General features: G+C 41.6%; 2 protein-coding genes and 1 pseudogene across 3 annotated transcripts in view; all 3 read left to right on the forward strand.

Moving 5' to 3' along the window:
* The window catches only part of LOC125277527 (glutathione S-transferase A2-like), an 88,199-nt gene extending 82,270 nt beyond the window's left edge, over window positions 1–5,929 (forward strand). Inside the window, exon 7 of one of the 2 annotated variants that reach the window (XR_007186914.1) lies at window positions 4,947–5,929. The gene's annotated coding sequence lies outside the window, so the exon portion shown is untranslated. The remainder of the gene's footprint in view (window positions 1–4,946) is intronic. The other variant, XR_007186915.1, reaches the window with a different exon arrangement.
* Window positions 5,930–5,935: 6 nt separating this feature from the next.
* Window positions 5,936–6,924, forward strand: LOC125276393 (annotated as a pseudogene).
* A 3,956-nt stretch (window positions 6,925–10,880) lies between these two features.
* Window positions 10,881–15,565, forward strand: LOC125277529 (glutathione S-transferase 3-like). The gene is made up of 6 exons (XM_048205952.1): window positions 10,881–12,915; window positions 13,129–13,180; window positions 14,045–14,177; window positions 14,294–14,435; window positions 14,533–14,658; window positions 14,966–15,565. The coding sequence occupies exons 1-6, from the start codon at window positions 12,829–12,831 to the stop codon at window positions 15,095–15,097; spliced, it is 672 nt and encodes a 223-aa protein (XP_048061909.1). The 5' UTR covers window positions 10,881–12,828; the 3' UTR covers window positions 15,098–15,565.
* Window positions 15,566–17,602: the final 2,037 nt, after the last annotated feature.

Genomic DNA, 17,602 nt, shown 5'->3' on the forward strand with positions numbered 1-17,602 from the left:
CACAGCGAAGGCTGCACTCGTGGGGTTCACAGATGGATCTAGCAGAGGGGGAAGAGACGGGCGCTGCCCTATCGCTTCCCTTACCTGCTAGACCCAGTGTCTCTCCTTTGGTGGCGGAAGCACGCGTAGCGGTTTCTTCCCCCCGAAGGGAGGCACCGATGCTCAACATATCTTCCTCCGAGGAGGTTGATGTGGAGAGCGTCGATGAGGAACCGCCATCCTCATCCCCTGCATATGAGGAGCTATTAGAGGTAGTGACCAGGGCAGTAGAAAAGTTAAATATTGACTGGCCCGCAGAGAAAGCTGAAAATAAACCTAAGAGCAAGCTTGATGAGAGGTTTCTTCCCGCGCGGTCACTGCCTCAGCGTCGGGGTCTGCCGTTTTTTCCCGACCTCCACACTGAGGTGTCGAGGTCGTGGAAGAGACCAGTACAATACAGACTGTACAGCCCGCAGACATCACTATATAGCAATATAGTTGGGCTGAAACGTCACGGCTATGGGGCGATGCCTCGGGTCGAAGAGACGCTTGCGAGCCATCTCTCACCCGAGTCTACATCATCCCTTAAGACCCCGACGCTGCCCACCAAGCTCCTAAAGACAACTTCCAGCTTGGTGGGCAAGGCTTATTTGGCGCAGTGTCAACTGTCGTTGACAGGTTTCAGGAGACACGAAAGCAGACAGCGGCATTCTCTAAGATCATTCCCCGCCGCTCTCATCCCCCAGCAGCCTCGGCCGACAGTCAGCTCCTCAGCACACAGGGTGCAACAGAAAGCCAGTGTTGCCTCCCGTGCTCCCCCACAAAGATCTGGGGGACCGGGGCGGGTGACACAGGCGAAGCCTTCCGGAGGTAGGACGGATCTGAGGACGTCATTATCTCCCGGAAGGCTTCAAAGAAGAGGTCCTGACATCTATAGTGCAGGATCTCGTGAGGGCAGCCCCCTACGGGGGGATTCAGATATCGGTGCCCTCAGGGGACCGTCCTGTCAACCCTGCCACCCAGCGTGCGTCAGGGCACAGCGGTCTCCGCCGATCCTCCGAGGAGGGTCGGTCAGCACGTGATTCGTTTGTCTGCCGGTGCGCCGCGTCAGATAGACGAGCCAAGTGCTCAAAAAACACCAGAGACCAATCTCGAGAGACTGGTTCCCTTAGTAGAATATTTGGAAGAATGGAAAAGTCTCCCGAACATTTCGAAGTGGGTGCTGCTCATGATAGAACAAGGTTACAGAATTCAGTTCGGTTCTCCACCGCCCAAGTTCAATGGGGTGCTTCCCACAGTGGTACCCCCAGAGCAGTCTCTGGTGATGGAACAGGAGGTTACGACGCTTTTGCAAAAAGGGGCTATAGAAAGGGTTTCCCCTCCCAGCAAAATGTCGGGCTTTTACAGCTGCTACTTCATTGTTCCAAAGAAGGATGGAGGGTTGCGTCCGATCATAGATTTACGTGTGTTAAATCGATCTGTAAGGAAGTTGAAGTTCAAAATGCTTACACTCAGACAGATCATCCCTCAGATCAGGTCCGAGGACTGGTTTGTAGCAATAGATCTGAAAGACGCATACTTTCATGTATCCATCCATCCTTCTCACAGGAAGTTCCTCAGGTTTGCTTTCGGGGCTTACCAATACAGGGTTCTTCCTTTCGGCCTATCCCTCTCACCCCGCACGTTCACGAAGTGCGTGGATGCAGCGCTGGCTCCGCTGAGACTCCAGGGCATCCGCGTGCTGAACTATATCGACGATTGGTTGATACTAGCTCAAACAGAACAATTGGCAGTTCAACATCGAGATGTTGTTCTGTCGCACATGAAGAGGCTTGGGCTGAGGCTCAATGCCAAAAAGAGTGTGCTGGTCCGGTTGCAAACTACTTCGGTGTAATCTGGGATTCCACCACGATGCAGGCGCAGTTGTCCCCTGCTCGTGTGAGTTCCATTCTCGGGGCCGTGAAAGGGGTGAAATTAGACCAGTCACTCACTGTAAAACAGTTTCAGAGACTGTTGGGTCTGATGGCAGCTGCGTCCAACGTCATTACTTTTGGCCTCCTGCACATGAGACCCTTACAGTGGTGGCTCAGGACCAAGGGGTTTTCCCCGAGGGGAAATCCTTTTTGCATGATCAAAGTCACGCGGCGATGCCTTCGTGCTCTGGTCATGTGGAAGAAGCCTTGGTTCCTTTCCCAGGGACCCATGTTGGGGACTTCTCGTCGTCGCGTAATGCTTACGACAGATGCTTCTCTCACGGGCTGGGGGGCGATCATGAGTGGTCGCTCGGCTCAGGGTCTTTGGGAGGACCATCAGCTCTCCTGGCACATAAATCGGCTGGAGATGATGGCGGTGTTTCTTGCACTGAAAAACTTCCTCCCAGACCTGAGAGATCACCATGTGTTGGTCCGTACGGACAACACTGCGGTGGTCTCGTACATCAACCTTCAGGGGGGGCTTGCGGTCTCGCCTATTATCAAAATTGGCCAGTCGCATACTCCTCTGGTCCCAGGGAAAGCTCCTCTCGCTGAGAGCAGCTTACATTCCCGGGCAGTTGAATGTGGGAGCGGACGCCCTGTCGAGGCAGGGCGCGAGACCGGGGGAATGGAAACTCCACACCGAGGTGGTGGAGTTGATATGGAAAACTTTCGGTCGAGCTCAAGTCGATCTATTCGCCACAGAGGAGTCAGCTCAGTGCCCTCTGTGGTACTCACTTCAGCACCCAGCACCTCTAGGGCTGGATGCCATGCTACAGACGTTCATGCGTTCCCCCCAGTCTCAATGCTCCCGGGAGTTCTGGAGAAGGTTCACCAGGAGAAGGTCGACCTAATATTGGTGGCCCCTTACTGGCCGACCAGAATATGGTTTTCGGACATAATGTCACTACTTCACGGCTCTCCTTTGGAGCTTCCCCTCAGGCAGGATCTCCTGTCTCAAGCGGGTGGCACGATTCTCCATCTCCGCCCAGAAATGTGGAAACTGTGGGCCTGGCCTCTGAGGGGGCAAGGCTCATAGAATCTGGTCTCCCAACCGAGGTTGTGGAGACCATCCTTCACTCCAGAGCTCCCTCTATGAGGAAGCTGTATTCATATAAATGGAAACTGTTCACTACATGGTGTGGACAACGTAATTTGGACCCTGTCCAGTCTCCTATCAGCTATGTGCTACAGTTCCTTCAAGAAAATTTTTCAGAAGGTTTAACCCCTTCAACACTGAAGGTTTATATTGCGGCCATTTCGGCTTATCATAATCCTGTAGGGGGCTCTTCGGTGGGCCGAGACCCCCTAGTTATACGCTTCCTCCATGGTGCACTCAGGTTGAGACCTGCGGTGCGCACAAAAACCCCGACCTGGGATCTGACTATTGTGCTTCAAGGGTTAGCCGAGGCTCCCTTTGAGCCAATAGAAGAAGTGTCAGATAAATTCCTGACATTAAACCATCTTTCTACTGGCCGTTTCTTCCCTAAAAAGGATCGGCGATCTACAAGCGCTGTCAGTCGCTCCATCATGTCTAGAATTCGCACCTGGTATGATTAAGGCCTTCCTACACACTAGACAGGGCTATGTTCCAAAGGTGCCATCGAGGGTCCCAGGTCCCATCATACTTGAGGCGTTCTGCCCGCCTCCATTCACAAATCCAGATCAGGAAAAGAAAAATCTGCTTTGCCCTGTGAGGGCACTGGATGCTTACGTCCACAGAGCTGCCCTGTGGAGGAAAACAGACCAATTGTTTGTGTGTTATGGGTCCCCCAAAAGAGGGGGCCCAGCATCCAAGCAGAGGATGAGTAAGTGGGTGGTTGAGGCCATCTCACTAGCATATGAGACTGTGGGACGCCCATGTCCCTTAATAGTGCGCGCTCATTCCACGAGAGGTATGGCTGCATCTAAAGCTCTCTTGTCAGGAGTCTCTCTGGACGACATATGCGGTGCGGCTGGATGGTCATCCCAGCACACCTTCATTAGATTTTATAATCTCAACCTGAATGTTACTCCGGGTGCCAGAGTTCTACAAGATAACAGCCAGGCACTCGGAGACACGGCGTAGTTGGGATAGCGTTCCCATCACGTCATTCGACGTAGCGTCGATAGTTCCCACGAAAGGGAACGTCTCGGGTTACGAGTGTAACCCCTGTTCCCTGAGTAAGGGAACGAGACGCTACGTCACGTTGCCGTACCTCCTACATACCTGGGGCGCTTGCTTCAGACATATTACAGAAGCTAGCGTGCTTTGTTCTGGGTATGCTTTATAGCTTCCTTATCCGTGACGTCACCCGCCTCTGACGTCACGTCTTTCTCATTGGTTGGATACAGAGGTGCTTCACGAACACAAAATACAAAGGGTTCCCATCACGTCATTCGACGTAGCGTCTCGTTCCCTTACTCAGGGAACAGGGTTTACACTCGTAACCCGAGACGTTTTCTTTAGGGTTCAGGTCAGGGACTGGGTTGGTAATGGCAGAAGATTAATTTTATGCTCAGTGACCCATTTTTGTGTTGATTTTGATGTTTGCTTTGGATCATTGTCCTGATGGAAGATCCAACCATGCCCCATTATAAGATTTCTAGCAGAGACGGTCAGGTTTTGATTTTTTTTTTTTTTTTTTTTTTTTATCTGATAGAATCCATGATGCCATGTATCTGAACATGATGTCCAGGACCTCTGGCAGAAAAATAGGCCCATAATTTCAAAGATCCAGCAGTATGGTGTACTTTTTATCCCTGTGTGCACCAAACCCATCTGGTGGGTTTGCTGCCAAGAAGCTCTTTTTTTAGTTTCATCTGACCACAAAACCCATGTTTCTCCATGTTTTTTCATTGTTTGTTCTACAACCTGGAATCCACCTGAAAGACACAAATTCTCAGTTTACCGTTATATCTCATTTGCATATGCATCTGATACTCATCTGTTGTGCTTTCCCCCTGCATATCGCTCAAAAATGGTTAAATTGCCATCTGCTTCTCTCTCTCAAGTCTAGTTCCATTACAGAGGACTAGATCATAACATCTGCGAGTAAAGATGAGCACAACAAACACAGATCTGTTCCAGGAGATTGTGGACTCCCTCCACCGTATGCTCACATTGCCAGCCGTCATGCCCATTGCCACACCATTCACCTCTTCATCACCGCCTGTCATCGCCAGTCCCATGGTCCCAGCAGTGCCTGGTTCAGCGGAGGATTGCAGTGGATTATACTCCAATACTCCAGAACCAGTAGAAGAACATCTGCAAGTGCAACAAGAAACAAGATTTCAAACAGAAACAAGATTATTTTTCTTTCCCCATTGGCAGATAATTTTGCTCATTTTAATCAAAAACTTACTTCATTTTGATTTTTTTTCTTCCAGAAAACAAGAAAAAATATCTGTCATTTTACTTATCTAGTAATCTGGATTTAAGAATTGTTAGATATTTAAACTGGAAACAAGACAAAAATATTAAATAAGAAAAGCATTTTTTGCAGTGTACAAATATTTTCGATAGTTACAGCTGTATTTTTACGAGTCAGAGTTATAAGTTAGAAAACTGGCTTGCGATAGTACTGTTTAATGTCATAAACTAGGATGACGTAGCATTTTTTAAAATCTAAATTAGTCTATACATGCACAAATGAACGTTTTTCGGTGCTCAAGATTTTTACTTTATTTTTCATTCATTCGATCAGCAGACGCTTGTCTGAAAAGCTTAAGCTGTAGAAAACTGTTCCAGGAAACGGTGTAATAATATATTTACTCAATAACTCGAGTGGGATTATTGATATCAGCATTTGTATTCACAAGATTATTTGTGTAGATGAGTGTGTTAGCAGGACGGTAGGTGAAAGTTTGTGCCTTTTGTCCTGATGCCCATTTAGCACCACCCACGAAGTACAAAACACCCTGAATAGTCAATACAAAACACACTACACAGTGCACACACTGTTGCATAACAAAGAGTTTTGAAGTGTCACTTTATTTAGTGAAAATGTCTGGGAAAGTTGTGTTGCATTACTTCATTGGAAGAGGGAAAATGGAGTCGATCCAATGGCTTTTGGCTGCAGCTGGAGTCGAGGTTTGTTGCATAAAGTCTAGAAAAGTTTTCCGAATCTACACAAAAAAGAAAAAGAACAAAAGTGAGAAGGAATTTACTCTTCACATACATGTAACTTTTCCTGAGAATGTGTAAAAAAAAATTTTTGTATATTGATATGACAAGCACAAAACTTTAAGAAATTGAATGTGTGCATTGTAATGTGATCAACACGTTTTTTCGCATTGACTTTATTTTGCTGTTTTGTTCACAGTTTGAGGAGGTGTTTATGACCAAAAAGGAGCATTTGATTGAATAAACTGCTGAATGGTATGTTGACTATTCAGTAAATACATCATCAGTCATCTCTTCTTGTTTTCTGAATCTATATATTAATGTGATTCCTATGTTTATTGCAGATTTGGTTGAAATAGATCGGATGCAGATTGTGCAGACAAAGGCTATCTTGAATTACATCGCTGGAAAGTACAACCTAAGATCTTAAAGAACGGGCTTTGTAAGAACAAACTTTTGATGAATTTCTTCAGTAACTGTTGTGAAACTAGACTCCAGTAATCACTTATTTTAAATACGATTCCAGTGAACAAGTAGCCTTGTGTTTCCACCACACCTAATTAATTATCACTGTATTTTGTCCTGAAGGATTGACATGTATGCAGAGAGTACCCTCGATCTAATGGATCTTATCATGGGGTTAGCTATGGCGCCACCTGAAGACAAGCAGAAACAGCTCACTAATATAGAGCAAAAGGCAAAAGAGCGCTTCCTTCCTGTGTATGAAAAGGTACTGATAGCGCTGACTTTTCATTCCTCCCATTATGAAGCATGATTCTCCATATTGGATAAATGAAATCATGCAATTTCTGATATGACTCTTTTAAGGTCTTGCAAACTCTCATTTCCTGGTGGGAAACCAGTTGAGCCACGCTGACGTTCACCTTCTGGAAGCCACTCTGATGCTGCAGGAGTTATTCCCTACAATACTTGCAACCTTTCCCAAAATCCAGGTGCTGTTCCACGCTTTCCCACACAGACCATCAACCCCAAAATAGGATTTACCTTGCTTAATACTTTACCGTTTTTGGTCTCACTTTATATGTCTTTAACTACTATGATCTTACATCAAAAAAGTACCCTCGTTATGCGGAGGGCTCACGGCCGGCCGCACACCCTGGCCGCGTGCAGCCCAAATTTCAAGACCGCGCGGACAGTCCGTGTGCAACAGCGCATGCGCAAGCAGTATAGAAGAGTCCACTAGGTGGCAATACGCACAGTATTGAGCACAGTGTTCAGCCATCGAAGAAGAGCGGTTTAAAAACAACACGCTTGAAAAAACAGAAAAACACGACAATGGATGGCGAACTTGACCAGCGTTTGTGCGAAGAGATTAGAAATACCCACATTTGTACAATTCATGTTTGAAAGAGTACAAAGACGTGTTTAGGGCGGCAAATTCATAGAGGAAGATAAGTAAAAAATATGGGAAAGGATGCACTACTTTTCTTCTCCGATCACGCCCAGTGAATGTCCCGTTGATGACACGACTAGTGCTGCCCTCCGATGTCTGGTAGAGCATAGAAAAAAACTGTACTGTGCATGTGTCGAACGCGGTCATCCGCGCACATCCGTTGTGCAGTATACTTTGAAAGTATCGCGGACACGACTGCGCGCTCGACGCGTCTGGGTGCGGAAAGTGAAGTATACCCAGGGCTTCAGGCTTAGCAGGTATGATGTGAACAGTCACTTTCTTGGCAGGCATGACGTGAACAGGCTCTGGTTTGGCAGGCCTGACCTGGACAGGCGTGGCATGAATAACTCCAGACATGACAGTAGAGGCATGGAGATTCTCTGATGTGGCAGACGTGACAAGACTTTGGCGTGACAGACATGATGGTTGAGGGCTTTGGTTTGGTAGAGACTGGGGAATTGCAGGATTTCTCTTCCACTTTCCCCACAGTAAAAGTGGATCCACTTAACAACAAGGCATAGTCAATATATTCCTCCAGGGACCAGTGTATTTTCCCCCTGTAAGCCATAAACAAACAGGTTCATTCAAACCCACATGAAAAATGTCCTTGACGGCTATATCATTAAAGCCCACTAGATCACAAAGTCCACAAAAAGTCCTCCACATAATCCTCGAAAGCCTGGTCGCCTTGACGGAGACACAAAAGACAAGAAAATGCTGGGTTCATATTCTAGGTCTAACTTTCTGAAACATGGTCCACTGGGGCAAGCGTAGTGAGAACCCAAGTGCAGTTTATTTAATCCAAGATGTGAACAAAATGCAAAATAAACAAAGACTTGACTAAAAATTACTTGACTTGACTTGACTTGACATTACATAAACTAACACTCACGAAACAGCAGGTTACACAAACATCAAAGCTAGACAAGAGAACAATGAAAAACAAGGGCTATTTAAACAGACAGACTGATGACAAAACAAGGAGCACACGTGAACAATCAAGACAACGACCCAATCACAAAACAGAAAACTAAATCAACCAATGGCAACATGACACATTCACAAGGGGAGCACATGGCAGGACCTAAAACTTTTTGTCACACCTGCCAATGACCGGCGACTTAAGAAAATTTACCGGCCATAAACATTTTTTACCAGCTATAAAACTGGTACAGAAATTAGAAATAAAGTAATAAAATGTAAAATAATACTGCATAGTCTTTACTGTATCAATTAAACAGTTTAAAGGGGGACTCAGTAGTATTTCAAAAACACTGTTTAGAAGTTGTTGGGCCAATACCAACAACAAACGTGTAACCAATCAGCATTAGGGGGCGTATGACAGTCGATGAGAGAGAATGAGCAAGATCTGTCTGGAGGAGGCATAAAGGGGCACTTACTGAGGAAGTGATTGTCCGATCTGTGAGCCTCTTTACAAAGTGGGCAGGACTTCCCAGTGATGCCAGCTTCTGTCTGTTAGACATGGCTGAGCGCATAGCTTTGATGACTTTAGCGAACGCCAGAGGGCCTGATTGTAAAGCTTTGCTTTACAAGCTTTGGCAAATCGCTGTGTATAAGGTGAAGCCAAGTGAGAACGATGAAGTTTTCTAGCGCAGGGGAGAGCTCCTCATTCTCTACAATGTGTTCACCTCTGTGAGTAATGCCAGAGTGTCTGGGTAGTAGATTATCTTCAACAAAAGCCAATAATCTCTGGTACAAATACTCTGGTCCTTAATTAGACTCAAGTTTCTTAGCAGGAAAGTCAATGAAATGTGCACCAGTCAACTGGAATCCATAATGACTGGGCAGTGGTTAGCGATTTGCCCCAGCATATACTCAAGCATGCTGACCTTTTATTGGCATGTGTTCCGTTGCACCGTGGGAGCATCCACGTCATCATCGGTAAAACCTCTGAATGGTGAAGCCCTCGTCTTTTTTTCCCAGTGCACAGCATCAACTAGAAAGGGAGCAAACTCAGTGTCCAAAGATTAAAGGTTCTGATCTCGAATGAATTCACAGTCCCAACTTTTGTGAGACACCATTGTATCGGTACTCTGTATGTATTTGCCATGGTTTAAGTCTCAAGTTTCATCAGCGGAAGCGTGAACTGATCTCACATGAGCTCACCGGACAGTTTGGGAAGTGAATGTGATAATGCTGCCACCACGCCAGTGTGTAGATGAGGCAATGAATCACTGATACAAGATGACACAGTTTAGTCAAGCATTTAATGGCGACCAAATACACAACAACAAACCATAGCACAGCCGCATGCTCTGCCCAGGTCTGCAGGTCCAACATGAAGAACCACGTCACGATCCACATACTGGTGCTGGGCGATATAACAAAATATGTTATATTTTGGATCAGGTGGTATAAATTATATAAATGATACACTGTTAGAGATTTAGCTATAGCCTATTTTATTTAATTTATCCAGCTGATAAGTCAGTACCATGTTTTGTAAGCAGGACTGCATGAAATTACTGGCATTGCAAAGGAGATTTATTTTCTATAGGCTGGTAGCAGACTATATTTTCCGCATGTCATGCAGGGGTCCGTAATAGTACATCATTTATTTAGGCTTCTTTATTTTTCCATTAGGATCGGTGGATAAGCACAGACTCAGGATTTTATAGAAATGATGACAATTCACTGTATTTCAGTAAGGCATTCGATAAACCCCGAAAGTGTGTATGATTTTACATTTTAAAGTAAAACCACAGTGACAATTAATCAGACAATAATAGGCTTTCAAAAGCTATAGCAAAAATGTATATTTAAGAAATAAAATTTCATATCACTTCTCTGCTGGGTAGCCTATTTTAAAGGTCCCGTTCTTCGTGATCCCATGTTTCAAACTTTAGTTAGTGTGTAATGTTGTTGTTAGAGTATAAATAAAATCTGTAAAATTTTAAAGCTCAAAGTTCAATGCCAAGCGAGATATTTTATTTTCGCCTACATCGAACGGCCAGTTTGGACTACATCCCTCTACTTCCTTCTTTAATGACTTCACTAAAACTTAAAACTTCACTAAAACAGTTTTTTGACTAACCTCCGCCCACAGGAATACACAAGAGTTGCGTTTGTAGAGTGTGTTTGTCGCCATGTTGTCGAAACGCTGTTATTTTCATCCCGCAGTCCAATCACCGGGTCTGATTCCGGCTCAAATTGATAGGGTAAAATTAAAGACATGTTTACAATAACACTGAGCGCGTGCATCTCCACGTTATGGTAAGAGGCGTGACCTTTCCGGGCACGGTGCGCTCAGAGCTGTCAAATCACAACACAGGAACCGCTGGCACAATCAGAACTCGTTACATATTTTTGAAGGAGGGACTTCATAGAACAAGGAAGTCATCAGCCCGTTTTTATGACAGTGGAAACAGCGGTATACAGATAAGTAAATTATGTGAAAAATACTGTTTTTTTACACGCGAAACATGAACACATGTTATATTGCACACTATAAACACAATCAAAGCTTCAAAAAACCACGAAAAACGGGACCTTTAAATATATTTTTCAGGTCCAGGCGTTATATAGCACAGATTTACAGCTCCACCTGATTTTTAAGTTATGCAGCTATACAGTGATTGTTAATATTTGAAACTATTTTCATCCTGTATATGCAGATTATGACATGCACACACAATGCAGGGGTGGATAAATAAATAATAGGCCTCCCTGATGTCACAGTCACAGATAGCCGTGCATGCTAACCCGTTGACATTTATTTAGCCCTACTATAAAATAGGAACCTTTAAAAACTATAACATAGGCATAGAGACCCAATATATAGGCCTACATATTTTATTAACAGGTAAACAAGGAAACATGAGTTTACCATTAAACATTTTATTAGCACTTTACCATGATGGCAGGCCTACTTAAAAACATAGGCTATGGAAATATGAAGAAGTCAAATGAATGAAGTGCTAATGTAAAACAGCCTGAAGTACCCACATGAAAAAAAATACTATAGTATTTACTATAGTAAAATATATAAAATGTAGTACACTGTATTATATTATTTACAACACTGTTAATGAATGCTACAGCATACTGTAGTATTAACTATAGTGAACTGATCAACTGTAATGTACTGTAGTATTTTAGTTTTTACTGCAGTAAACTGTGTATTCATAGTAGCCTATAGTTGTAGAAAACTTAGTATAGCTATTGGGTAAAGTAATTTGTTTACATTACTTTAGTTGGTATATTACCACAACAAATTAATTCAAGTATTTTACTATAGTATGGTTCAAAAACACTGTAATATTTACTACTATTAAATTACTATAGTATTTTCTCATGTGGGTACCCAGAGGTGCTGCCACCAAGCGTTCGTTTATAAACAATAACTTATCCATTCTGTGTCTTAAGTACAATAAAACAATAGTCAATATATCCTACTAAAATACCTAACAGATAATAAAATACGATTTCTGTGATAAGGCCAAATCATTCACAAAATCATACATAAAGGAATGCGCATGCTCAGAGCGGTTAACCAATGAAATTGGAAGTGTGCCGCCCCGCCCCATATCCTCCACTGTGGGACAGTGTTGCCAAGTTGCCCCAAGTTGAAGCGACTCCAAATAACATCATATTTACCCCCTGGAATGCGAATTTTACCTGGGAAAACGTGGATTTTTATCCCCCCGGAAACGCGATTTTTACCAGAGAAAACGTGGACCCGCGATATGGGGTAGTTTTGAGTAGCACTTGGGCGGAATTTATTGTGAAAATCTGGCAACCCCGGTGTACTAGGAAATGTGGGCAAATATTCTTTCGTTTCTTTTTATAAATTAAAGTTATAAGTTATAAATTAAACAATTTGTGCACATATTTTCATAAAGCTTCGGTTTTACAATACAAATTATATTTTAGATAGTTACAATTGTATTTTGAAGAGTCACGATTATAATTTGACTAGTCAAATGAAAAGTGAAGCATAGTTATAAAACGGCTTGCGATAGTACTTGGGCCATAATTTAAACTAGCATTTTTCATCTAAACGTGCACAAATGAACCTTTTACCATCCGTGCTTTTTACTTTATTTTTCATTCATTCGATCAGCAGACGCTTGTCTGAAAACCTTGAGCTGTTGAAAACTGATCCATGAAACGGAGTAATTGTGTTTGTTTACTAAATACCTCGATATCAGCATTATGTGTTCACAGACATATGAGTGTTAGATTGTGCATTTTGTCCCGATGCAGGCAGCGCCTCCCACGAATACTGCGTAACACCCTGAACAGTCAGCATAACACACACACACACTGCTGCACAGCAAAGAGCTTGCTTTATTCTGTTACATTTTATTTTTGAAGTGTCGCTTCATTTAGTGAAAATGTCTGGGAAAGTTGTGTTGCATTACTTCAATGGAAGAGGGAAAATGGAGTCGATCCGATGGCTTTTGGCCGCAGCTGGAGTCGAGGTTTGTTGCATAAAGTCTATGCAAAATAAAATGCAATTGCAAAAAGAGGAAAGAGATTGGCACTTTACATATATGTAACTTTTTTCTAAGGATGTGCAATAAAAATAGCTTGTATGCATATGACAAACAATCACAAAACTTTAGAAACTGAATGTGTGCATTTTGATCAAGTGTTTTTTTCACCTTGACTTTATTTTGGTGTTGTGTTCACAGTTTGAGGAGGTGTTTTTGACCAAAAGGGAGCATTATGATAAACTGCTGAATGGTATGTTGACTATTCATCATCTCTTCTTGTTTTATGAACCTATAAGCAGAGCTACATGCATGTTACCAGATTCCAAAAATTAAGTACTTGTAATTAGATTTCAAAATACTCGTAATTAGACTACTGATTATGTTATTCTCAATATTTCAGTAAATTATTCATAATTCAATGATTCTACTTCTTTGTTATACTATTAAAATTTCTTTTCTATAAAAGTCTACTGCTTATATAAGTTCATAAGTTTTTTCAGGTTTGTGTAACACAGACCAGCCACTAGTCATGTGACTGTCACAGAAAACTGAAACCCACAGCTTTCTGTTTGATCACTGGATTTACAGAAACCATTTCACTCAACACTGCATATCTGATCAACTCCTGACGAACACATTAATTATTATTTGAATCATCACTCAGTGAATCACTTAACCACGTATTAGTGTCTTTGGGAGGCTTTTTTGTCTTTCAAACACATTAAAATGTACAAATTTACAGCATTTCATATTTACATGCAATGCAGGGATTCCCCAACTTTTGTGTCAGCTGGACCTCTTTGACCTTATATATTTAGTTAATGTAACACCTGAGACTTTAAGTTAATAAGTTAGGTCAATAATAAAATTAAGTTATTACTTTAATTTGATTGCTTAATAGCTGTCTTTCATGAATCCCTGCAGTTTCATCGTGAACCCGTCTGGGAAACCCTGACATAATGTAATATTTAATGCACTTTATGTTGTTGATAACAAAGACTGCAATATATTTTCTTTCTCTTTGTATTTTTATGGCAATATTTTGTCATGTAATTTGGAAGAAGTAATCTATGCAGCACTGATTATAACAATGTGATTCCTATGTTTACTGCAGATGGAGCCCTGATGTTTCAGCAGGTGCCTTTGGTTGAAATAGATGGGATGCAGCTTGTGCAAACAAAGGCTATCTTGAATTACATCGCTGGAAAATACAACCTCTATGGAAAAGACCTGAAAGAACGGGCTTTGTAAGTATCAACTTTTAATGCAAGTTGTTTCTCAATTTTTAAATAAGATTCCAGTGAACAAGTAGCCTTCTTTTTCCACCACACCTAAGCAATTATCACTGTATTTTGTCCTGAAGGATTGACATGTATGCAGAGGGAACCAGCGATCTAATGGATCTTATCATAATGTCTGTTTTCGCGCCACCCGAAAACAAGCAGAAACAGCTCAGTAATATAGAGCAAAAGGCAAAAGAGCGCTTCCTTCCTGTGTTTGAAAAGGTACTGATAGCTCTGACTTTTCATTCCTCCCATTTTTAAGTATGATTCTCCATATTGGATAAATGAAATCATGCAATTTCTGATATGACTCTTTTAGGGTCTTGCAAACTCTCATTTCCTGGTGGGAAACCAGTTGAGCCGCGCTGACGTTCACCTTCTGGAAGCCACTCTGATGCTGCAGGAGTTATTCCCTACAATACTGTCAACCTTTCCCAAAATCCAGGTGCTGTTCCACACTTTCCCACACAGACCAGAAAACTCTTTTTGTGAACATGTCCGTATCTTTAAGCATCGGTGTATGAACAAACAGTCAGAATAGAGTGATATTAAGTTTCATTAAACATTCAAATTTATATTCAGTACAAATAAAAACACAGTTCTGATTGTCGGATATACAGTAGGGAGTGAGAGAGTAATCTGGTTCAGTTTAGTGAAGCTGTGTGTTGTCTGACCAATTCAGTCCATGAATCAAACCGATAATTCCTGTGACAGTCTCTATTTTAGCATCATGATTATGAATTTTTTCACAGGCGTTTCAGGAAAGAATGAAGGCCTTACCAAGAATCAGCAAGTTCCTGCAGCCCGGCAGTGCAAGAAAATCTCCGCCTGATGAGGTGTACGTGAAAACCGTGAAGGAAGTGTTGAGCCACCTCTTTAAGTAGAAGAACCACAGAAAACCAGTTCTTCAAAACATTTAGATGATGTTAATCATTAATACATTTACAAGTGTCCTTATTAAAACTAAAATTGGCAGATTTATTTGGAATGTACAAGATACAGTTTGGATAAAGTGATAATATTGTGATATGAAGATTGCAGCTGTTCAGTACATGTTGTCAGGAAGTGTGTGTGTGTCTGACAGAAACTCTCAGACAGATCATCATCATCATGCCACATCTGCACCTGTCAGTCTGATTTAACATAGAGTCATGGTCAGAATCATGTCCTAAAACAAATTTTTTTGTCACACCTGCCAATGGCCAATGACTTTAACTGCCATAAATATTTTTTACCAGCCATGAAACTGATACAAAAATTTAATAAAGTAATCAAATGTAAAATAACACTGCATAGTCTTCACTGTATAAATTAAACAGTTTAATCCTTATTAAAGTTACAAAAGTTATTCAGTCAATAGCAGTGAGTGATGTTTCTTTGTCTTTTGTTGTTTACAGTTTTTTACAGACGCTAGGACACATTTCTCAATACTTAGGTCACTTTTGCAAAACTCTTCACACAGTGAGCACAACAGAAGTCTATGTGGGCTAAACTGAGGATCAATTATCATTGCTTTGGCACAAAATGCATTCAATGACTACATCTCTTTCATTCATTTCATGAATTCTTTTCTCACTCAGACACAACAACTGCCAAAACTCTTTGTACGTACAGGCCAATTTGCACATGCTTACATACTGTTTTCAAAACTGTTAAACTTATGTTCAAAACAATAACATAATACAAAACTGAATGAGACAGCAATTTGCTACATTTCTACAGTAATACTGTAATGAAATATATGCTGAATCTAAAAAATTAAATACTATCAAAGCAATTAGATGAAACTGAACACCTACACATGCATTCGTTTTTCAATTTCATTATCATCCATTCAAAGAGGAAAACTTCGGAATACTTTTGTTCTGTTATGTAAACAAGGTTCATGTAACAAACTGCAGTGAATTATAAACAATAGACGGTGTTATTCTTGTTTTGTTAAGAAATTTTACAAAAGAAAACATTGTACAATGATACCTGATGTTAGTGTTTTTAGGTCAGTATTTTATGACTGACAAAGTGTGTTTGCTGGGTGAAAACCTTTGCTAGTGTTCTGGAAAAATGAGTTGATTTGAGACATGAATGAAGTGTTTTGGTAGATTTAGTGCATTTTGAATGTGAAATTAACTGCTGTGCCAAGATGAAAGTTGGTTAGGAGAACTGTGTGAAGAGTTTTGAAAAAGTGGCCTTAGTATTGAGAAATGTGTCCTAACGATTATAAAAAAAAACTAACATTATGGACACGGAGGGCAGCAGGTTTATTAGGCTGCTGTCACTTTAAGAACTGCACGGATCCAATATACTGATACACATGCGTTTTCTCTCTCAGCTGTCTTTCGTTATGATGCAGCACTGGCCTGTTAACTGTCCTGAGTGTCATTCATGTTGATTCACGTTCATGTTCTCAGAACATTGCATTGATAGAATTCATAAAAATGTTAACAGCCAGGTGGCACCATTTCATATACTAGCTAACACCAATTTTTACTCATATTTGGCACCTGGTGAGTCTCATTTTAGGCCCTGGTCAGAATTATTGGCAACCTTGTTAAATATGAACAAAGAAGCCTGTGAAAATAAATCTGCACTGTTAATCCATATGATCTTTTATTTAAAAAAATTACAAAAATCTAACCTTTCATTGAAGTAAAAAAATTGAAAATGGAGGGAAATATCTTTATGAAATAAATGTTTTTCTCTAATACATGGCCATAATTAATGTCACTCTTCTATTCAAGATATTATACGTGCGCTTGTCTCAAAAGAGAGCTTACAATGAGATACAAAGATACATAACAGCTACGACTGTATACACTACTCTATATAGGATAAATCACTATACAGGATTTACCCTATTATACATTATCGACACAAATTGATGGGTGAAACAACAAACAGCCACCCACAAATAGTCTATAAACAAAACATCAGGCTGTCTTTGAGTTCACATGAACAACGGTTAAAGTTAATCGTCAGGCTACAGAAGAATACCAGAATTCCTCCGTTCATTTAGGTCTAATACATCGAGAGTCACGGAGACCTATAACAATCCAGCCACAACACATAATTGTGAATAACGTGCCTCACCTTAACACAGGCCTGGGGTTAGCTTCCTTTGCTGTTCGAGTTAACGTGTACTAAACATGAGTGGAATTTGAACCGCAGCACCCCCACACCTTGATGCTCATGACAAGAATATCATGTATAGTTATCTTTATTGAAGTCAAGTCAAGTCACCTTTATTTATATAGCGCTTTTTACAATGCAGATTGTGTCAAAGCAGCTTTACATTGATAACTGGTAGATAATTTGGCTGCACAGCAGCTCTTAAATAATAGTGTCAATGCAGGCAGATCAGAAGCACTGTTGAATAAATGTCAAGAATACTA

Source organism: Megalobrama amblycephala, linkage group LG10, assembly GCF_018812025.1.
Source record: "Megalobrama amblycephala isolate DHTTF-2021 linkage group LG10, ASM1881202v1, whole genome shotgun sequence".
Lineage (NCBI taxonomy): Eukaryota > Metazoa > Chordata > Actinopteri > Cypriniformes > Xenocyprididae > Megalobrama > Megalobrama amblycephala.

Bases quoted from the DNA above. Each gene is read 5' to 3' on its own strand.
- LOC125277529 (XM_048205952.1), top strand. From the start codon at position 12,829: ATGTCTGGGAAAGTTGTGTTGCATTACTTCAATGGAAGAGGGAAAATG. The intron at 14,178-14,293 runs GTAAGTATCAAC...TTTGTCCTGAAG, and splicing joins GACCTGAAAGAACGGGCTTT to GATTGACATGTATGCAGAGG. The intron at 14,659-14,965 runs GTGCTGTTCCAC...ATTTTTTCACAG, and splicing joins CAACCTTTCCCAAAATCCAG to GCGTTTCAGGAAAGAATGAA.